The 24105-nt window shown below is 36.8% G+C and overlaps 1 protein-coding gene across 1 annotated transcript in view; it reads left to right on the forward strand.

Annotated features, from left to right (window-relative positions):
• Positions 1-17291: 17291 nt before the first annotated feature.
• Positions 17292-24105, forward strand: part of prkg1b (protein kinase cGMP-dependent 1b) — a 144275-nt gene continuing 137461 nt past the window's right edge. Inside the window, exon 1 of the mRNA XM_088917041.1 lies at positions 17292-17557. Coding sequence (XP_088773167.1) covers positions 17292-17557 — 266 coding nt within the window. The remainder of the gene's footprint in view (positions 17558-24105) is intronic.

Genomic DNA, 24105 nt, shown 5'->3' on the forward strand with positions numbered 1-24105 from the left:
GTTTGTCATTGAATTGTTTCTCTTTTTCTTATTGCATATCATTTTTTAAGATTTAATTAAAGAATTAACATAAGTAAATAATTTTCTCTTTGAAATAATAAAAGCTGGATAAAATTGTTGTTGTTATGATTATTAAGTCTGCCTGCTATTTTTGTGCTGCCTAATGAGCTTCTCTGAGACAGATACAGACAGGAGCTTTATAAATTCAGAATTTCAAATCATGCATAAGCAGTTTATATTCCACCAGAGAGCAAACTTGTTCCATAGTTCAAACGTTTTGAAGATTTGTGTATTGAGATCCTTGGCAAATACATAAAAGAATTTTGTTATTGGAAAAAAAATAAAGTTCTTATCTTTTAGACGTTGCCTTTGCTATGGAAATGACATGGCAAAAAAGCATTAGTGTTCTAAATACAATATCTGGGTCAGAGGTGCAGCAGCTTCAGTATTTTTCCCATTAGTGGTACACTTTGAGTGATAAGCTGGTTTAATTTGAGGCACAGGCGAAACATCTGGTGTCGTAACTTCAGCGCTGTTTTTCTCTTTGAGCTGGTTGTTCAGTGCCCCCAAGTGTTTTATCAAGGAATAGCTCTCATAGCAAGCAGAAACAAAGCATCTAACACTTCATGTGTTATCTGGAAAATTAAAGAATACAGTAGGTGTCTCTCTTGTCCTGAGGTCTTTATACAATCCAGTGAAGATTAGTTTTAGTCCCTTGAAGTTTTTATCTTGTAGGAATAATCTCTTACCTGGTATATTCTCTCTTTTACAACACGCACACAACTGTCCTGCCATTGAAAATATCATTATTTTATTTGTGGGTTCCCTGCACTGAAACTTGCATGATAAGCACTACATGTTCAAGCTATGTTCAAATGATTAATGATTGATTCATTACAGCACATTCCAACACAGGAACCCTGATTTTGCTCACAAAAGAAGAAACCAGTCACTACATCCACACCAAGGCCACCCAATTAACAAAACCACTTCTTGGTACATTCATTACATTTCAGTCTGTATTTCTTTGGGAATGCAACTTTTTGTTCTTGTTGAACACTATGTGTTCTTAAAGGTTTGTGTTTATTTTCTGAAGTGTAAAATTTGTAAAAAAGTAATGCAGTAGTAATGTAGCAATATTTACTACTAAAGTTTAATAATTTATGGATAAATATTTATTCTATTTAGACATAAAGATAAAACAAGTTTTAGGCAGGTAGTGTTTTAAGCAGCTTATGTAACAAAGATCAGTGCTGACAGTCCAGTTATGAAAGACTTAAATGCAAACATCCAACACATGTTTTTTTCACTTGTATGTTTAAATTTACAGTATATCTCCACACCGGGCTGTTCATGTCTCCAAGGGACACCTCTTTCTTTCTGGGTGACCTCGTTCGGCATTTTGTGCTGCCAATTGGAATGAATCAAAAGGCCACAACTGTCACTTTGGCACCGCTGCAAAAAATTAAAAAAACAGATCTTTCTTTACTTGCATCACTACAAACTTTTTCATTACTGATTGAAATAAGATTGTCACTTAATTACAGAAAAATCCACTGATCCACTATATATTTTCTGAAGTCAGATTTTGTGTAAATAATACTGGCAAAATACTGGCAATGCTTTTTAGAACCAATATACTGAGGTATTTTTAGCCAGTGCAACTTTAGTTTGTGCAGTTTGCCAGTGCAAACATCTTTAAAAATAAACTTTTTTGTTTACTCTTTCTTGAAATATTCCTTCTTGTTGATCTACAAAGAAATCTTTAAACATACTGCTGATGAGTCTATTAAAATTGAGCTATTGATTTTCTCTCTAGATGAAAGTAATAGATGAAAGGCTTGACTGATGTCAGTCAGAGTTCCTGTGATCACTCTTGGGTCTTGCTCTGTCAACTGACCCGGATTAGTGGGTTTCTGATATGTGGGAAAAGCAACTGTACTGATGTCTGTATCGAAGTATTGTAATTGACACACCCATTACAGGTATTCCGTACTATCAGGTTAGGGCCAGATCTTTGGAGGTGGCAGGCTCAGAATTGAGCAGACATTGTGGGATAATTAAGGCTGACTTTTCTGAATGCCAAAACAGCCTGAAACCTTGCAAACATATTCAGCATTTCTGTGAGAAAAGAATAGCATTGTTTTTCAGCAGTCAGCTTCAATACACAAATCGGTCAGAGCTTTCCATTCCTTGTGGTTTTGATTTTGTAGCTGAAAAGTGAAATCTTAAGAGTATCCTGAATGTCAAGACATTGTCAGACAGAGATATACAAATATATGACCATCACTCCTTCATCTAATGGCATCAGCTACTGGCACAGTTTTTCATCAGCACAGAGGCATGTCGATGAGCCAGTCTGCCATGCTGACTCTCTGACTTCCTCCCTGTCATTCTGTGCTGCCCATCTGCTCGACATTATCATAAAGTCATTGCTTTCATCAGAAGACTGAGGACAGTTTCAATGTCAGGCTATAGCACTGTATCAAATCAATGAGTGGCAGGTAATATTATATCCTATAACTGAGAAGTGGCTTGATGTTTGTTTATCATTGTGCCATCTAATGTGTTTTCTTTTCTCATAACAGTATTAAGATAGGAAGCATTTAATGACATGGTAACAGTTGTGTTGCTACTAGGATTTGGATTGAAATTAGGAAGAATGTTTTAATACCCTTCAATGTCACCAAAAATGTTTGCCTCAGTTTCATTTCTTCCCCAATGATGAAGAGTTGTATAATCTTGAAAGGTACAGTATGTGCAGAGATAAATCCCTTGATGTACTGCGCAGAATGACACCTGCACTGAATCCTCTCTCACTCACATGACCCACCACGAGGAAGAGTGCAGTGAATGCCTTCCCTGGAGACCAGCAGACATTTATTGTCTTCATTATTGCATAAGGGTGTCAGCCTCACATTGTACTATTGATGTATCTATTGACACAAGTATGTTAGATTTTAATATATACCAGCTAATTAGTCAACAAAAAAGAAAAACAGAACCACTCAATAATGAGCTGCAGAGCTCTTTCCAAAAAGAACCTCTGTTGATGGTTGGAAGAACTGAATTCTGATCTTCGGTCATCAGGGGTGTTTATGGTTCCTGAGTCAATTCTGTCTATTCACTTTGTTGTGTTTGTTGGCTGGAATACAGTACATACTGTTACATTCATGCTTGTACTGAAATATACCCCGAGTAACATATTTTCAATGTTTTTGTTATTGTTTTCCACATTGACAGCGATTATTTGAGAACTAAAAAAAAGTTCAATGTCCTCACACATGCACCTTAGGAGTCTGCAGCACTAAAGTTCCATTAAATGTCTTACAGCAACTCCTATAATAAAATAAAAAGTTTTAGGTTACTTTCCAACTTTTTTCTGTTGTTTTCTTATAAGGAAATAAACAGGTGTTAGTTTAGCAAGATGGTAAAAGTTCTATGAATACAGCCCACTGAGTTCCAGTTACATAACACAAATAATGTTCTAATTCATTGTATCTTTTTATTGACATCACTTAAAACAGTTATAGATTTTACATAAATGTTCATAAATACCATATAGTCTCAATTTTTTAATACATGAATTTAATGTAACAGATTTAAGTATGAGTCAAATTAAAGGATAATTTAGTGTACGTTTTCTAAGCTGGTACAAAGATCAGAAGACAGTGTATTCTTTGAATGGGTTTTTGAACCACTGTCTTATTATAGAAGTTCAATGTGATGTCTGATTGATATTTCCCTAGACACTGAAATATTTATAGTAGATGGCTAGGCATATTTTGTTTTACCCCCAAGGGCTTCTTTCAACAACATGCTGGAATTTTTTTTTTTTAATCTTCATAGGCAGGAGCTAAAACACATCAGAGACATGTTGCTAAGGATGATAAAAATTAGATTGAGTACTGATGTCACACATCAAAAGAAGGTCCCAAAATCATGCAGGACTGGGATTTTACAATATCCAGCTACTGTTTATATACTGTATATCCAACAAATTCAGGACTGGTTCAGCTTGCCTGACAGGAATCCATCTATAGAACTAGACACAGGGCTCAGGAATTTCTCAACTGCTGCTGGCCAGAGCATCTGTTCCACAACCATGAGAGGGGTGATGTCACCAGAAACCCCTTTAGCTGTAGGAGAAATATTTGAGGGGGGTTAGGTGGAGAAGTTTATGGTATCTATAAAATCTGTCTGCATCTATCTTTAGTGCCAATAAACATTAAGGACATATTAAAAATAAATCATTGCCTAAGAGGTTTCATTTTTCATGAAGATGTTTCACATTCAAATTCATTCTGAGGACAGCTTAATGTAATTGAGAGTTTTCTGCAGAAATACAACTTTTTTTTTCTTGGACACTCAACTCTTGAGTGTAAGACCAGATGGTGTCAATTTCAATTTAATATAATTGTGGTGATTTGTCCTTTTAGAAACTGAAAAGCAGTGAGAAATGAGCCACAATGAGAAATGTTTGGCATTGCATAAATTAAGGCATGCATTCAGTCTCTTTTGGGATTCCTGTTTAGGAAATCATTCTCCAACATACAGATATTCCAATTTAATTTCTTCAACAGTTTCAAGCTTTAGGTTTAAAAGAAACAACAGTATTTGCAAACATCTTTAGCACTGCATTCACAGAAAGACAGCAAAAAATAGTGTACAGTAGGTACAGTATAAGCTAAGTGCTGCTCCCTGTCAAGACCTATCAAGCACAACTATGATTGGTATCAGTATGTTACTCAAAACAAAACATACCTATCTGATAAAGAGACAGTATAAAAGTCTAAAGAGGGTGGCATGGTGGTTACCACTGGAGTCCTGGGTTCCAGCCTGAGATACCTTCTGTGAGAAGTTTGCAAGTTCTGTTTGGGAATACACTTAGTTTCGCAAGATACTGTTGTTTCCTCACAAAGACATGCTGTTCAGTTTGGCAACTCTAAAGAGTCCCCCTTTATGATTGTGTGTGCCCTGCATGCAATGAACTGGCATCCTTGTGCCCATTGTCTGCCATTTACATGCTTCTCTCCAGCATGCTATCTGACTTCCTGGGAAACTAGGCATCAGTAAGTTACAGTGTAGGCAGGGGTACATTGCAAATGTAGGACAAATACCAAATTATTTAGTGTAACAAAATAATTCCAAACAACACTGTAATGGTTAAGACTAATGATTGGTTATAGTGAAATTTCCATGCACGAGCTTTGTGTAGGTACATAAGGTATTAGATGATATTCTGTGAGATGTTTGTGAATTTAAATGTCTTCAGCAACAAAAAAACAACACAGATTTTGAAGCATAAAAATAAAAATGACCCAGCTCTTTTGAAAATATAGATATCATCTGGGCAAGCTGGAGCAGGATGAATAACATTGCTAGTCAGTGACAATGACAGTGAAATGCACAATCATTTCCAGCAAAGATCAAATTCACTTCAGGTAGGCCTTGCTTTTGAAGAACTGAGATGTAGAAGCAGTGTTTCCTGTATTGATCTTTCTGTACTGCTGTTCTATTTATGTTCCCAGGAGTAGTTATTAATATTAATAAGTCTTGAAAGTGCAGTGTTATAAGACCTCGTTAGCCTTTCAGGTGACATTTACAGACTAGGCATGCTAACAGATCAGGAGCTTTAAGCCAGATTTGAACAATAAGAAGTAATTTGTCGTCTTTAAACCATGACTGGCTCATACTTGATCCCATAGGTCTCACTGAGCACTTAAGACATATCTTTCTTTTTGTTTCTGTTTACTGCCTGAACTGCTCAGAATTCATGTGCTACTCTGAATCCAGCAACAGTATTGAATCAAGTTATCAGAATACCAGTGTGTTCTTCAAGGTGCATGAATAATTAATCAGAATATAAAATAAACTGAACGCTGCTCAATTACAACATGACTTAAATTTTAATGTCTAAAAAACACATAACATAAAGAAGAACTTAATTTCTCCCCAAGACTCCTGTCTGGAACATCTTCATCTCCTTAAAAAGAACAGGTGGTGGTACAATGTACAATATCTTATCAAAGAATTAGAAACATATCCATGTAACTGAAAGCCTTTTAACAGAAAACAAGCTTACCAAATATTTTTGGAACTATCTTTGAAAAGACAGTTTTTGAATCCACAGGCTTTTATTATGTTTGTACAAGCTTTTGTCTCCTTATCTGATATGGACAGTGTAGTTTTCCCTTTGTCTAGTATATCATCATTAAAACCCTTTTAACATGTTTTGATGGCACACATAAGTGTCTATATTTCAGAAGTAAGCAAAGAATTATTTCTTTGTAGACCAGTAACAGATAAAATTAATTAAAGTTTACAATGTTATCATAATCATTTCCATATGCTTCTCTCTCGAGACTAGTCATCTGGGGAAGGCTGCACTTAGCTATTTGAATCCTTCATCTGCACCAGTTCATTGCTATGGTTTTTATGGTATTGCTATGGTTTTTATGTGATTCATAAGCCAATGACACTGCTTTATGGAGAATTACTAATGTAGTGTCCATTCATATAAAGGGTGACAAAAGTGAATCAACATATTGTAGACCAATAAGCCTGTCTTCTACTATATGTCAGGCAGCAGTGTGAAGCAGTAAAGCAATAGAAAATTCTGGACCTGTACCAGAAAAGCTGTGGGTTCAAATCCCGGGTGACTCAATGCTGTCGTAGCCATGAGCAAGGTTCTTCACCTGATTTTCTCCAGTAAAACTGCTGGCTGTGTCAGCAAAATAAACATATAGTGTATGGAAACAATAGTTAAAGTAGAACTACCTAGATGGAAGTAAGATTCTCAAGGATGGCCAACATGGATATAGCATGTCCAATTAACAATCTTAATTGTTTACTTAAGATGGTAATTTTTCTTAAACAAGCAACCCTGCCTAATAGACTAATCAATCACTAAGATGTTAACAAAATAAGAGTAATAACTAACACTGTAGAACCAGCAATTAAATTCTGATGAAATTCAAGTCTAGGCAAACACTTACCCTCTAAAGGTTTAATGTAGATAAGTGCAGACTTTTATGCAGGTAGCAAAAACATAAACTAGAGATACAAAATTGGAAACACTAAGCTTGATTAAGCTACTTATGATTTTTTTTAATACAACATCTATATCTTCTAGATAAATAAAACAACAAGCAAAATGTTAGTATTCATAAATGAAAGCACAGAACTGAATGAAGAGATGTTATATTAAAATTGTACAATGCACTAGTAAGACCTCATTCAGAAAATTGTGTACAAATGTGGTCAGCACATTATCTAAAAGATATTGCTGCTCTGGAATCAGTCCAGAGTCACAAACATTAGCAGTCTGCAAGAAGGTGAAATCATGTTATTTTTGACCAGGCTCTGTCTTGGCTTCATAGCTTCTAATTCTATTACTCATGATAACAGAATACTTTTGGATTCACAGTAAAGGTTCTAGAAAAAAAGGCAAAGAGAAATTATCAAGAAATTGGAATTATTGTTGTTGTTGTTAACATTTTTTGGCTGTTCTTGTTTTATTTGTAACTGAATAACAGTGTTAACAGTGTGAGTATAAATCCATTATCTTTTAGATGTTTTGACCACTTCCAAGTATGTTTTAGTCTTAATTAGGATGAAAGATGTCCAGGGGCTGTGGAACTGGCTTCATTCGTGAGAATGCTGCAGGCGAGAAGCAGTTTCATAGCCAGTTTTCAGGTTGCATTGCTCCAGGGCTTTTCTCTCTTCCAGGCCATTGTTTAGACACAAGACCAGAGCGCAGGGGCTGTGAGCTTTTCCACACATCAATGAGTCTCCTGTACATACGCTCTTAAATCTTACAATCGGCCCGATGTAATGAAAATGCAGTGCTTTTAACAACATGTTTATCACAGTATGTGTGTTGCACCATAAGGCCTTTTAAATCAACAATTAGCAAAGAACACTTACAGTGAATCCTTTGCTGAGAGGGAAAAGCTTTGGCCCCATAGTTCCAGATCACCTAGACAGGACAATAGAAATGAGTAAGTGTTAAAACCTAGTTAAACTAATATTGCTTAACTGCTAATAGTTGCTCAGAGATGGGATAAGCTCTGGGTTGCCATGACCCTGACCATAAATAAGCATCGGTCTGAGAATAGATGGATGGTTAGAGACAGCATTACAAATTTACTGAATGCAGTATACGAAAAAAAAAAACACAGAAATAAATGTGCAAGTCTTTTTCATTGCTACTGTATTTCTTCTGTTTATTGTGTTTTAAGTATAAATTTTACCTTCCATTAAATTATATTTTATAATATAATTATATGTTAAATTATAAACAGAAATTTCCTTTACCAATTTTGCCCCCAGTGAGACATTTACCCCACCAAATGAGCTGACAGTTCGGTTCACCTAGACCTTTGCAAGGAACTGGTTGTAACAGTGTTCACTGCGTCGCACATCATCAGATCTTATAACACTGGCCGTAGCGAAATACAAAAATGTAGAAACTTTAACTGGTTTTGGTGCATTCTATAAAAGCAGAATAATTACTGTGCCAGTCATGCTCACTCCTACAGATAGCTGGTTCTTTAAATTGTGTTTTATGGAGTGTTCTTTAGTTTCAGTATTAATTATTAATTTATTAGGCTAACGCTTTTATGTAAAGCATTTGTATCCGTTTATGCAGCTGTGCTTTTTACTGGAGAAATCGGTACCTTGGTCAAGGGTACGACAGCAGCTTCCCAACTGACAAACGCAACCTTCAAAGTACGAGTCTAAAGCCCTTCCACCACTCCTCACAGCTGCCTGTCAGACAATGTGTCAAGTGAATCTTGTGGCTGGTTGCCTAGAAGCAACTCACTTAGTCCTCTCTCGGTCCACTCTAGTAGAAAGACTCGACTAATAATCTCCCCCAGTCTCAGTTTCATATGTGTTTTCCTGCATAAAACATCATAATACAAGCTTTCTGGCCTTTTCAGAAGAGCACGCATCGAGTATACCTGTACATAAGATACGCACTGAAGTTTATTTTCAAAACTCATAATTAAGTGAAGCTAATTGACTGTTTCTGTTTTTTTCTTTGCTGTCTGAAGCATTCAATTTAGCAGTCTTTTACAGCGAGCATCTGCAGAAGTTCTTGTGATCTGTACGCAGTGCTGTAACACAGATGAAGACCTTGAGGCTAAGGGAATCCCTGCGACATTGTGAAAAATGTACTGTACCATTACACAGTGAGTATTGTTTTCCATATACTGTACATGCATCTGCAATGTGCAGTTTATACTTGCATAACTTTAGCTATTTCTGTCTTTTTTCAAAATATGCTTATTTTAAAAAAGAATACAGTATCCAATCCTTACTCCTTGTAGCCCCAGATTTTGGTCAGAAACTGTATTTAAACACCGAAAAAAAAAAAAACAGCTGGCACTAGAAAGGACATTTGAAGAAAGATAGTTACTACTGTCTACCAAATAACCATAATAATGTTAATAACAGAAAGATTGCTGTATTATTATTTGTACTAATTTCATAATAGTATAATATTATTATACTTTATCTTAGGAGTTGGTCAATATTTAAAACTGAGAGCAGGTAATTACTTCAGTTTTTGAACACCAGGATCAGATTACTGTATTGTACATGCAAGTGCTTCACAAATTACAGATTCTGACAATACGGGTGATGGGAGAGAGAACGTCTGCATGTGATCCCTGGTTAATTGGACAACTAGAGCAAAAATAATCCTGTTATAGCTTTGCAAACAAAGTGAGAAAACAGACCTAAAAATAAAAAAAGAAAAGGACTAAGCTGGGATGTCTGAGAACAGGGGAAAATAGGATTAACACTTTACAAGTCACAGATGGATAGCATCTAGATGTGAAAAAGCTGTTCAAAACCATGTGTATTTTCCTTGTGCCGATAAGGTCCATTGCATTTCTAGCCCTAAAACATAAGAATTTGAACATGAACCACATTATTTACCTCAGATATTTTTTATGAAACCTAAAATTAAACACACATTAAAAATGGGAGTGAGAAAAGAAATGAGAAATTACAGTGTAGGTAAGGTGACACTTTTTACGAGCTAAGTCTGTCTGCTTTTAACATCGGCCACCTGGAAGGTGAACTTAAATGGGAGGAGACATTCCTGCCTCTAACCTCTGCTGGTGGAGGCTTTGACTTCCAGTTTGTGCTCAGTGTGCATTTAAAAATACCTGCCAAGTGAGTCTTTCAAAAGAAAAGCTGCGGTGGGTTATTCAGGGAACATGATTCTGTAGTCCTATCAGAAGAGTAAAACGTATCGATCTTGTAAAATGTGGTCTTCTCTTAGAGACCCTCTAGAGTTACAGCAAGGGGATGTGCGACTATTACAGGAAAGGGGTGACTAATGTCTGCCTGTGCTGCAGTGTAAACTGATCTGCCCCTTGCCAATTAATAAGACAGTTGTTTATTCTAATGTGATCTCTTGTAAAAAAATAAATTAGATGAATTTACAGGATTATGCATGTAGGATTCTGATTTAGTAAAGGCTAAAATATCTGAAAAAAGCAGAAAGATATCTTCAAAGCAATACAGTCAATCAGTATTGCTTTAAATATTAATGTCCATTAAATCCACCTTGAATCTCTAATAATACACTGCACATTATATGTTTGCTCATCTTTGTTTCTGCAGCTCATTATCAGCATAATACTGAGCAGTTGGCTTGATTATTAAGTTAGCTTGCAGAGAATATATGTTAATTATGATTATAGGTTTTCGTAACTGTCAAATCATACCAATTAATTTTGAGTGGGTCAGTGCAAATGTTAGAAGGGGGAAATACCATTGTGCCCATATGGCTATTTAGCTAAAAACATGTATCAAACATACAGTTTGATATACATACTAAAATATCACAGCTGGAATGGAAATAAAGCAATCCATTCAGCCATTTTCTAACCACTCAAGTCAATTCAGGGTTACTGGGGAGCCAGAACCTATCCCGGCAAGCAACAGGCACGAGGCAGGAAGCCCTCTGGATGGGCCGACTGTCCGTTGCAGGGCAATAAAGCCGCTATATATTAAAGGAGTCACTGTAAAAATACAGGATATTGTATTTTTGTCTTATATATGTTCTTAATTGAGTTATGAAGGTATTTTGGTACTGCACGACTGTCCTCTTTTTCCTAATAGCAAAATACCACTAAGACCACTAATATCATGGGATTGATATACTTCCCTTTACTTTCAAAACTAAGCACTGCCAAATCTTAATTACTGGACCTGCATTATTTAAGAGACATAGGAATGCAGTAAAAAAGGTACAAATGACTGGAGGCCATTCAGATCATCTAACTTGTTCTGTTATTAGTAATTCTAAACAGGTTTCAGCTCCCTTTATCCTAAAACTTATTTTAGGTTTAACTTGTACTTTCACTTATCATGTTAATTAAGAATTCGTTGCAATACAGGACCCAGTTCATCCACTGCTGAGATGCAGCCCCACTACACAGCAGATCAGGTAGAGAAATCAAAATTGCTTCACCAACTGCAAGCCAAGAATATAATTTAGCCAGGAAAGCAGTTTAACACCCCTACCCTTTCAAAACATTGAATAGGATCTTTAATGCCCAAATAGTCAGAACCTCAGTTTAACACCTTATTCAAAGGATGGCACCCCCTAGTCAACACACCAGGGCATTGGCAACCTAATTTTCCAACCTTACCTAGCTGGTAAGTAAGATGGTAACACCGCTTTCTAAAAAATAATTAACAGCTTTTATATAGCAGATTTCATTCCAAAGGATCCCATTTGCTTTTATACTTAGAATTATCAATAAGTGATCTGAAGGTTAAAAGTGTTAAAACATTGCTATTATATTTTATATGTATATTTTATGCAGATTTATGCAGATGTATTTTTTAATTTCTGGTAGCTAGAATCCATCCAGAAGAAAAAAACAATGGTAAAAGAATGGTGTAGATTTATTAGGATGCACTGACAGGCATGTAGTATAGACTTCATTATAAAAATGTTATTCTTTATATTTTTGTAGAAAAGTTGCTTTACAGATTTGTGAATGATTCTGCTTTTAAGAACAGTTTCCAACACTTTTTCTTTGTTTGATAGCAGATTTTTACAACCACATCTTCTGGGCTTTTTTCTTCAGCCTGTCTACAGGATTTTGTTTTTGTCTTTTTAACAAATGAAGCAGAGCACTGATTTTGATACAAATAAATCATATAAAAGTTACATTACCATAACTTTGTTTAGCCTGGCAGCCATTTTACAGCTCACCAAAATTCTGAAGTGACTCCCATGAAAGCACACCACTTGCAGCTTTTAGGTTAAAGATTAAAACAAGAACTTTGTGCCTAACTTAACTTTAACAGAACGCATTATAACCGGTCATTGTGACTTGTTAGTATTAACCAAGTTATGGCCAAAGGCCTTGATGCATTCCAGTGTTTTACACATATCATAAATTTCCATTTGGAACAGCTATTAAATACTACTGATCTGGAGAAAGGACATTTGGTACCTGAGGCACCAGTATTATACTACCCTAAGTCAAATTTAACATTGTGTCTTTGAGGCAAATAAGAATTATGATGAGAGAGATTATGTTTATTGTACCTCGAGTTACATTCCACAATCTTATTTCTGAATCAAAGAGTTTGTTTGGAGTGGATGTAGTTCAAAGCATAAAAAGTGTTTATTTAATACGTTATTCTGCTATGATTTTTCATACACCCATTGGGGGTGGTGTAGCATAATCAGTAAGTCTCTGGACTCTTAACTGATGGGTTGTGGCTTCAAGTCCCTAGTGCAGAGCCTGCTGTTGTACCTTGACTGAGATTCTTTAGCCCACTTTTTCCAGGCATCCCAGTTGTATGAAAGGGGACCAGCGCTGCTGGGTAGCAGAGTAACCAGTGTTCTGTCCGGAGAGGGTTATGTGATCTCTAGCCTGCCTCAGGCCATGAAAACCAGAATAAGATCTTGCCTGATGAGCCAGTACGGAAACTGCCTTTTATATCTACTGTATGCATGTTCTGCAAATAAACCATTTATCTAACTTATTATTTAAATCATTAAATAAATACATGGAGAAGGATCATATTACCTTCAGAGGAAAGGTCACATCAGCCCATCTGTCGTGAGTGAATACTTGTACAGCAAAAAAAAAAACAGACCTACCACGCTGGTAGAAGTATTAGAAGCCGCAGTCATGCATTGGCTCCCTCAGTGTCAGACAATGTGTGGGTGGCTTGAGAGAGACTTCCATGACTTCCCCTGGCCAGAACAACCCCCAGGACTCCCTGAGTGCCAGCTGGAGACACTTGAAGCCCAGGAGGGCGGGGGAAGGGTTGTGGGCAGAGTCAGGGTGCTGATAGAAGCAAGCTTTCCTACGTTGGTGGTACTGTATGTTTCAGGAGCCTACCTTAGTGTAGGGATGTTACAAGGCAGCTCAAAGTCAGTTCGCAGGGTGATGGTCATGCAGGGCAACCCAAAAGCCGTGGGCAGACAGGGTCTGAGTGGGTAGTTGTTTTGCTAATTATTCATATTAATCATATTAATCTCATTTACTCTCTACCACCTCTCTCGCTGGTCTGTTGTGGACTCATTTCCTTTCTTTCCTTACTTATTCATTGTCTATCACTTATTACTGCTTATAATCTCCTGCAGTAAACAAATTAAACATTGATGTAATAATTACATAATTATTTTTAAAAACATAGTATAAGCAGGACATAAATTAGGAAGTCTGGATTTCATTTCATTTTTGAAAAAGTGTATCTTTTTTTCTGAAGAATGATGCTGAAACATCCTATTAACCAGGGCAATCTGTCCTTGGCGCACGGAGAAATCTCACATAAGTAGGGAGGGGAACTTGCAAACTACACACAGTGTCACAACTGAGCACAGAAGCCAATCACGAGCGCAGAACAGTAAACAGTCAGAAATACTGTTCACTCACGGCGCTGCCCACGGTGCTTTTACACCACCCCTACTGTACCTGTATGCTCTCCATAATATCCCACATTTCAAACACTCCTTTATAACTACACTCCGTTCTCTATAACATCATAAGACACAGTGTTTTAGCAAAGTAGTACTGTAGGAATACACCGTAACACATGCGTGAATGTACAGTACTGTATTTTGAAGTAGCCCAACTGTATATGAGGTTGTAACAGCGTACTTAAAAGAATCTGAGACAAATGCCGTTGACGTCAGGTTGCAAACGCCTTTAAGGTGACGAGTTATAAAACACCAATGTCCTCCTGCACAATTGCGGCCCCATATATCACAAAAAAAAACACACAATAGGAGCAGCGAAAGTATTGCCAGTCTCTATCCCCAAGAAGCAGTACAGCTTCATAGCTGGATTCGCTCTGACATATACGGAGATGCTGACTTCCGAGCAGTGGGATTTAAGCCAATAAGAGAACATTCCCAGAATCAGATGCAGTTTTGCAATTTTTCTTCAACATGCATGGAAGATCGGAAAAATAAAACCGCTTATCATAGCATCTGAACGATGTTACAAGTACAGGTTCTAAGGTTTATTAGAAAAATTTTAGGAGGTATTATGTAAACACATTTTCTATCGGAATATAAAGTACTGTATATACTGTGTGTATTATAGAATTGATTATTTCAAGTCAAGTGTATTTTCGCACAAGATTGCTTTAGGGAAGCCATAACTCCCCTCGACACCTCTGAGAAGCCTCCACTGGACTTCATCCTAATGAAGGCCAGGACCACACGCCATCCATTTCATCACCAATTCAGCTGAAGACAATCCTGCTGTAGAATAAATATTGTACCGCAAATGTACAGTATCACATTCTCGTGGAATATCTGCAAAGTCCTGTCGAGATTTCAAACACGCTATTTGGTGATAAAGATGGTGATGGAGATGATGATGTGTGTGCGTGTGTTTTTCGGGTAGGTCATAATATTTTGGCCGCTATGGAGAGCTTCTTGTTTCTGAGTGGCGAGAGCTTTATTATTTATTGCAGCACATCACATCCACATCTTTATTAAGCAATCAGTGCCATCGGGTCAGTAAAATGTTGTGTCGTTCACAAGGTGGCGCTTCTCTACAGCTGTTAGTCTTGGGACCTTACTATAGCTCACAACTGTCAGATTGTGTATGGTCGTGTTTTCGGTATTTCAGTTCATTAACCATCCGTGCTGGATGAGTCATACGTGAATTTACAGACGACTTCTAAGAATGATTCCAAAGTGCGCTTTAAATGCTGATCCCTGTTGTCAAGCATCTCTTCAGTTGTAAATGTTTTCTTAAAATGATCTTCAAAGACAGAATGTTACAATAATTAATATTTAAAATAATGAACCCATATATGTATATAATACTGTACTATGTGCATTTCACCCATATATATAATACTGTACTATGTACATTTCACGTTAAGGACCTTTGCCAGAGTAGATGCTTAACATATTGGTTCATTGGAGTTTAACACAAAAACTGACAATCTCCTTAATTGTCCTGCTTTTTCAAAAGCCCACGGGTGCTTGCATTAGCCTCTAGGTGTTCAATTGAACAGATTTCGAGAAAGACGACACACAGTTGGGAAAGATTAAGAACTTTAAGGAGATCTTTGAAGGACGAATTTTGACCATTTTCTCCGTGAGTTATCACACAATCGTATAAGGTAGGTGCATTCAAATGGAGTGATGATTAAAGGTTATGTTTAGAGCTCAACGAATGAGAAATGCATACAGTAGGTGTTTTTTTTTAAACTGTTATCAATATTAGGGTAGGTGCAGTCACTCCTTACGGCGCTTGGGAGGTCTTGGGTTCCATTTCGACCTGGGCGGGTTATTCGCGTAGCTTTTCTCGTGGTGCTCCAGTTTCCTCTCGCCCTCGACAGACGTGCCAGGCCAATGGGTGTCCCACAACTGTGGGTGAGTCCTGCGAGGGACGGGATGAAGTGTACATTTTGCTCCCCCATGCTTCAGGGATAGGAATAAGCGTACGCGGCTTTTCTATGATGGATAAAGGAATTGATACAGACATCCTTCGTATATTGTGAATTTTTCGATTTATCACCTGCATCTTGGTCGTGCTCCTAGCTATTGCAATTTTTAACTGAAAAACAAAATCCTAATGTTACCGCGCAGAGGTAACAAGTTTCCCTCTTTTGGTCTTAACGTTCAACACAGTTCGCCGGAACCATTCACTTTCTGTGCACAGCTAACACCTACAACAGTCAGTTCTGCATACTAAGCAGCAGCACGTAACTCCTCCTACCAAACCTCTTGGAACTATTTCAAGTCGGAACAATCCACAGCTGGTTGTAAAAGATGTTTTTATGACTTCGACAGGCACTTCTGATCTAATAAGCAACTGTAAAGCGAGTCGCCGAAGTTGTGCTCAATGAAGTTAAACTTCACAGAAATGCAGTACTCTGTACTGTGCTCTTTGATACTGCTTGTGGGGCAGTTCGATGGAATGTGTTGCAGGATATACTCTCCAGGTTTAGGTATTATGACAATACCGAATTCTAAACCTTAATTTTGATGTTTTCCGCGATAACAAGCAAGCAAGCTTACGGACAACGTTTTGAGACATAAAACGCTGCGAAGCCTGTTCGTAATAGCTACATTCGGTTGAAACACGAGGTGTTCCTACTTAAACGCCCAGAACAACAGTGAAGAACGAGAACAGCAATAGGCGACGTGACTTCAATGACTTCGAAAGAAAGACACCATGCCATGCTTTTTCGCGCGTGTGTGCGTAGTTCAGCGATATCTGTATCTAACGATGAAAACATTGTCTTCAAGAAGTAGATCGAGTTACAGAGGACTGCGTCACCCTTCGGATCACATGGTAATTGCTGCTATTTCAAGGATCAAGTCTTGAGCTGAGAGACGCAGAGATTTTTTTTCCCTTTTTTGCCATCACTTTGTGTTAGAGTGTTATAGATGCTGTCACGGTTGTTTGGAGTATTGCTACAGCTCTGACCAGACACTGCCTCATCGCCGGTGTGTGCTTACACAAAGTGACTGAAGGGCTCGGGAGAGGAAGGGCAGCTCTAATTGGTTTCTCAATGAAAGATAATCACCAGTTCCCTGGAGGATCTGCGGATTTGCGCTCAGCAGATACATCGGCGGCTTTTTTAGACATCCTTTCTTTCTTTCTTTTTTACAGCTAATTCAGCAATAAGTAGGTGGATCGAATAATTCTCACACCACCCATTAGTGTCAGGTCTCTCCCTCAGAAGCAAAAGGGCTCGACCACTGGATCCACTGGATTGTGCTGGCGTTTGTTCTCCGAAGGAAAAAAAAAGTTTGTACGCGTGTGAAAATGAGTGATCTGGAAGAAGACTTTGCTAAAATTCTCGTGCTAAAAGAGGAGAGGATAAAGGATCTGGAGAGGCGTTTGGCTGAAAAGGAGGAAGAAATCCACGAATTGAAGAGGAAACTGCACAAATGTCAGTCGGTGCTGCCCAGCGCACAGATCATCGGACCTAGGACCAGGCGAGCCCAAGGCATATCAGCAGAGCCACAGACTTACAGATCCTTCCAAGACCTCACTAGACAAGCCTTTAGGAAATACGCTAAGTCGGACAGGTAGGGAGATTTTTAAGTAAATCCAATAATTGTAGTAACAGTTTGCTTGGAGGTTTTGTCTCTTCTAAACACATTTAGAAGTTGTTTATAAAAAGAATCTCAAATGTACTTGATAAAAGGCGCATTACCAAAGTTATGCTCTTTTTGACCGTCGCGTACTGTATGAAGCTACAGTATATTAGAATGTGCACAGATAGTTTAAAGGGACAGCTATACCAAGAAACTACAGAATTGAACTTACTGCCTTCGGTGCATGTCCAGGCATTTTTTTTCTACTGCCTAGCATTCCCATAAAAAAAGGGATGACGCAGCTTTACGAGGAGAAAATAACACAGGGCATCAGTGAGTTTCATTGATCTGATCCATCATATAATCCCCACTGGAAATTAGGCAGAGGAAGTACAAGGCATTATAGGCTTTTAGTAGCTGGATGCTAACAGAAATGCAGGTTTAAGATATTTAATACTCCATTAGAAAATGCTTTGTTAGCCCATATGTTTCCCTTGGTCTTCCTGTGCTGTTTTTCTTTGGGTTTTTTTTTTTTGTAGTATATTGATATTTATTTTTTCCTAACCTTATTTACTCTGTTGTTCTAGTTAGTACCTCTGCTACTTACTGTAGGATTATACAGATGTAAGAACCACTTCAGAACATCCCAGCCCAGGGAGCCGTGACAAAATAGCTGTATTTGAAATCATTGCAACGTAGACAGTTACCATGGAGATAGGTGATATTAGAAACTGAAAAGAGGTGAATGGACACTTCTGTGAAGAGCCGGGTACCTGTTTATTAGAGAAATGCCTATCAAAGCACTTAAAGGTTACTTGATAATATTTAGGGCGGTTATTGTTAAATAGAGTAGCACACGCAGACACTACTGTCTTCACACTCTAAAAAGACAGTGAAAGGAGTACAACCTACCTGTAAATAATGACACAGTGTCATTGGAGACACGCCAACAATATCATATGCTTCGTATCTGTTTTACCGTTGCCTTCTTTACTGTTTAAAGTAGCAGTTTGATGTTTAAATAACTTTATTTTAACAACGCATTATTCTTACCCCCATACGACCTTCCTCAGTGACCTTTACGCCTGGTTAGGCAATGTACTGTAGTTTGTCTTTCTGATGAATGCGTGAAATGTACTGTTCAGTTAACATAAACTAAAAGGTAAGCGGCTATTGTTTCCGGAAATAATATACAACATTACTAGCATTAGCTAGTGTAACAAATGTGACAATTCTGACAAAAAATCAGCAACTTTTCGTTATTCTTAGTTGACATTAGCTTTAAAACATGCTAATGGAGTTTAAAGGCAGTAATAATATTGAGTGACTTGAGAGGCTGCAGTAAGGGTGCTGGGGGCACATTGTAAACGACAGCTGTGGAAGCTGAAACACTTCTTTCAAAATCATTAAACCTCTCATGCAGCATTTGAATGAAATGGGACGTGTTCGATTTTTATCCGCTAGGATAGCTGTTCTCTAGTCAGTTTAGTGCCTTTGGGATCTGAAGCTTCAATGACGCATCTTAATTAAAAACAAGACTAACGGCGATTTTTTTCACCTCTTAAAATTAAAACATACTTACATTATATGTGAAAGGTCTGTACTATTCGTCCACTTATTTTTTTTTGCTTTTACATAGCTGAAGCTCATGTACAGTATATGCTGTTTACAATCCTTTTAACTAGAGACTGGAATTTGTATAAAACATTATTTTTTGCTACGACCGCCCCCAAAACTGCAATTAACAGTCAAAAGTAATAATTCTCAGAGTGTTAGCTGATCAACTGAAACACACGTAAAAGGGTGTCTCCTCTTGTGTAAGGGCTTTGTACTATTCAAACCCGCTGCAGTTATTGTGCTTTTTCAGTGTTGTACTCTGTGTTTATAATAATGGAGGATAACGGTATCCACTTATCAATTTGGTAATAAATCACATCTTGTAATCAGATAATACTTTACCCTTAAGGGCTGACCGAAGGTGAAACCGTGACAGCTGTCTGTCTGAGGTGACAGTGTTTGAGGATAAAGAATTGGCTTTCTAACTTCAGTCTTACAAGGCATCCTTCCGGCACAACGTCTGTTTCTAAAATTGGTGATAAATATTTGATGCTGACTGGAGTCTGAATGGCTAAATGACTTTTTCCCGATAATATGTGGAGTCGTTTTACGAAGGTACTTTTAAGTTTAACACTGTAATGCCACCGCCCATAAGTGAAATGTAAATGAAGTTTTAATCACTACAGCGCAGTAGATTAGAGCTGTTAACTGAAAAACTGTTTTTTAACTGAAAAATCTATTTTAGAGACAGCTGTCTTGTCATTTTAGTTTATTTCATGTCTTCAACGTTACATATGCTTGATCAGGCAACGTGAACATAACTTTACTTGAAATTGCATTTCTATAAAATGTAATTGCAGCACTTTATTACAAAAGCAAAGCAGAAACGGTTTCCAGGTTATAGTTTGAAATTCCAGGTAAGGCACTGCTGTTGTCTCTCATATTGCTTGAGTAAAATGCCCAGTTGTATAAACATGTAGATATGTACTGTATATTTCTGTGGATTAAACCTTTAGCTCAGTAAAATAATAACAAAAATACTTATCTTTATCTGAGCTAATCATCTGTTATTATTTAAATAAATGTAGCATTTTTCTGACTTTAAAACTTTATCGGGAAATATAACTTTAAAATTCAGTGCCATGTAATACCTGTCTCGAAAGGGCATGCATATTTACTGTTTTGATAGGTGATATTTATGAAATTTCCAGATATAAAATCCTAAACCTACACAACTGAACAAGTGATTATAGGAAATAATTAACAAATCCCTTACTTCAACAGATCTGATTCTGAAGGAAATTCATTAGGCAAGGTTCAGTATATTCATGCACCTGACTGGTCTGGGCACTAATAGTAACCACATGGTGGCAGAAGGGTTCCATTTCTTAATCGCAATGTACTTTTGTTTAATTCTATAAATTATGTTTGTTAAATTATACTATAGTGCTGCTTGCCTATACAAACTGATGAAACGTCTCTGATTGAATTATCTCTTTCAGTTTAGTGCTTTACACTACTCTGTCCATGCATTTGGCCTCGACATTTTTTATTACTCCACCCAAATAAAAAAATCAAAAGGAATTGATGTTTGTGTAAAGTTTTAAGATATACTCATTCTTCTATTGGAAGGTGTGTGTCGCTACATTTTGTTGCATTCACAGGGCACATTCTTTTTAAAGTTATTTTTATCATACACAGTTTGTGCTGATTTACCTAGTTTGTGTTAATGTTGTTTGACCCAACTCAAGTACCGTAGCCATGATGTATAATAATAATAATCTCTATTTTGTATAGTGCCTATAAAAGTCACGTCTCAAAGTGCTTTACATTATGAGTAAAAAAAAGAAACAGTCATAAGAATAGCACATTACAGAATAAGGTTATAGAAACACAAGTGGAACGAGGTAGAGCATGTGATCGTTTGCATGTGACCTGGTCAGGATTCTGGCTGCTGAATTCCGGACAGACTGTACTGCAGTTTGTTCAGTGTGAATTTAGAAGCCCCAGCGAGGCAGGCATTGCAGTATTGCAGTCAATTAGAGAAAAGACAAATGTGTTGACCAGCTTTTCTGCTACAGTCATAGATGAAATAGGATGTAGTCTGGAGATATTTCTGAGATAGATGAAAGATGTTCTTACAATATTTTGTAGGTGAGGGTTGAAAGTCAAGTCGGGATCAAATAGAACCCCTAAATTCTTCAATTTTGATTGAAATTCAAGAACAGCGTCACCCACACTGATAGGGTTGCTTCACTGGATTTACCTAGGCAGTGGATGGGAGTTGGCGAGCAGCATGAACTCTGTCTTGTTGCAGTTTAGGTGAAGGACATTTGGAGTCATCCAAATTTTTGTATCAGAGGTGTAATTAGTGCAGAAACAGCTACTTCAGTGTCAGGTTTAATATGGACATAAATCTGATTATTATCAGAAAATAAATTATAATTCAGACCATGTGATATTAATATCTGACCAAAGGGGAACATGTAAAATCTGAATAGCAGAGGCCCCACTATGGAGCCTTGGGGAGCACCAGATTTAACGAACCCAACTTCAGAACTAAAACCCCCAAGAGAAACAAAGTGTCAACGACCAGTAAGATAATAGCTGAACCATTTAAGAGCAATGTCATAAACTCTGAGCACAGTCTCAAGAGGGGAGAGTAAAATGTCGTGATTAACAGTGTCAAAAGCAGCACTAAGATCTAAGAGAAATAGGATAGATAGATACTTAATATAACCAGAATTTATATGACTTTATATAACCAAAACCAGATAACCAGAATATGCTGCCATAAGAAGATTTTTTGTAACTTTTAACAGAGTCACTTTCTGTGCTGTGTAATTGTCTGAAACCAGACTGGAAGGATTTGAAGACATTATTTGAAGTGAGATGCAATATTAAATGCAATATAGATAACCATTTGTCAAGGGCAATTTTAAAATGGTAATTAAACATTATATGTACATTTGACAGCAATTATAGTCAAATATACTGTAATATACAGTTAGACTGTAATAAAATAACTTGTATCATACTTTTACTGAACAAGCATTCAGCAGTACACCCTGATACTGTTTATATGGTGTACTGTAAGACACAATCTTGTTAACATGTCAGAACACAGACTTACTGTATTATAAAGGCAGAATCAAATCTTTTTTTTTATTACTCAGTCTGTCATTTTGATCTTGTTTTAATTGAGATGAGGCAAATTAATGAAAGTAAGGTGCTACAGTGATATCTTTAAGGTCAAGCCTATGGCTTATAATTTTATAAATTAGTATTCCCAAAGCAAAACATCATTTGGCAGTCTGCTAGTCTGTGATGTGATAATTTCAAGGGACTTACATGAAATCATAATGACAAGATTGTTGCATGAAGTACAATGAGGTCATTTGAAATAATTAACCCTTTCAGTGTATTTGGTATTTATTTAACCTGTGCTTAGTCAGTGTGTAGAACTCTCCATTTAGTTATTATATACATTCATCATTACTTCTGAAGATATTATGATATTGAGGTTATAGAAAGAAAGAGCCCACCTGTACTAAAACAAAATTGAAATTCACACCAAGGGCCTTATATCCTAATAAAGGGTTTACTCATCTGCAATATTAGATACACTCAGTAAAGTTCTGCTGAGGTACAGTATTCCACTCTTCCACACTTGTGAGCTGTCTGTATGCAGTTATAGAACAGAAATGACACATGATGATATTTGTAAATTATTTAAATAATAATTGTAAAAGTGCATTTTGTTGTGAAAAGTTTAAGATTGTGAGTTTATTTTGGGTTTAGTATTATTGAAATACAGTACTAATGAAATACAAAAAAAATGTTACAGAATTTTCATTTTCAGTTACACAAATCCTTTCATCAGGGAGTGATATTGTTTAGAAAAACACTTTCCATTACTGTGAATATTTAGCACTGGAGTGCAGTCTTATTCATCAGATTACAGAGCTATTGAGGAATGTATCATGTTTCTATTGATCTGAATAGGAAGTACCAGGGCAGGAAGTTTAAAAAAGTGAAATTCAAAGCCCTTGTTTAAAGTGTTTTCAAGGGCAGAGAAGGAAGAAGTAGCTGCTTTTTGAATGTTCAAGCAATTTCTGATCATTTCCTTTTCTTCACATGTCTAAATATTTATATCAAATTGTTTAAGCCTTTATATCCAAGTGTTCTGAAAAGTAATCTCTAGTTGTTGAAATTATTGCCCATATTTACCAATGGGGAGATATACATTATAGAAAACATCCATTGTCTATAAAATGCTTATTACCAGTCTGCAATCATTTACTTTTGTATTCTGAGTTTAGGCAATCCAATTCACCTTTGTAGATTATTCTCTCTTGGATTTCTGTGTTCTTTCTTTGTTCTTAAAGCAAATATCTCCTGTGAGCCACTCCTTCATTGCGCTTATAGACTTCTCTATTCATATTGTGATCTATAATATTTTTAAATTCAAGACATAACTCTGGTCGTGCTTTTGTAAAGGGGTTACGCACTGTAACAGGTCTTATTTATGGCAGAGTTCAGTGTTTTAAAACACTCAGGGAATTTATTTAATAATAAGACTGTAGTGTTTCTACAAGCATTTCCCTGTAGAGGTAGCAAGCATGAACCTGCATAAGTCGAATGTCCCATGCTTTGACAAAGCTTTGTAACATGTTATAGGTTGAAAGAAAGTCCTATGTACTGTAGGTCACACAGGTATTCTGGAGGTCTTTGGGTGGGTGGTATGGCACTGAATTTTGAGGTCAAATTAGTTACATATTTATTTGTTATGTTTTTCAGTTGAGTCTGGCTTAGATACATGATCTGTGATCACTAGCATTTACAGTAGATGATGTCTGTGTATTAAATCCAATAAATATCAGTAGTAAAACTGTTCAAAAAGACTTTTGTTATCAATTAAATACATCTGCACAACAGTATTTTCTGTGATAGAGGTAAAACATGGTACTGTATATTACATG

Source organism: Atractosteus spatula, chromosome 5 (genome assembly GCF_055471065.1).
Source record: "Atractosteus spatula isolate fAtrSpa1 chromosome 5, fAtrSpa1.hap1, whole genome shotgun sequence".
In the NCBI taxonomy this organism is placed as follows: Eukaryota; Metazoa; Chordata; class Actinopteri; order Semionotiformes; family Lepisosteidae; genus Atractosteus; species Atractosteus spatula.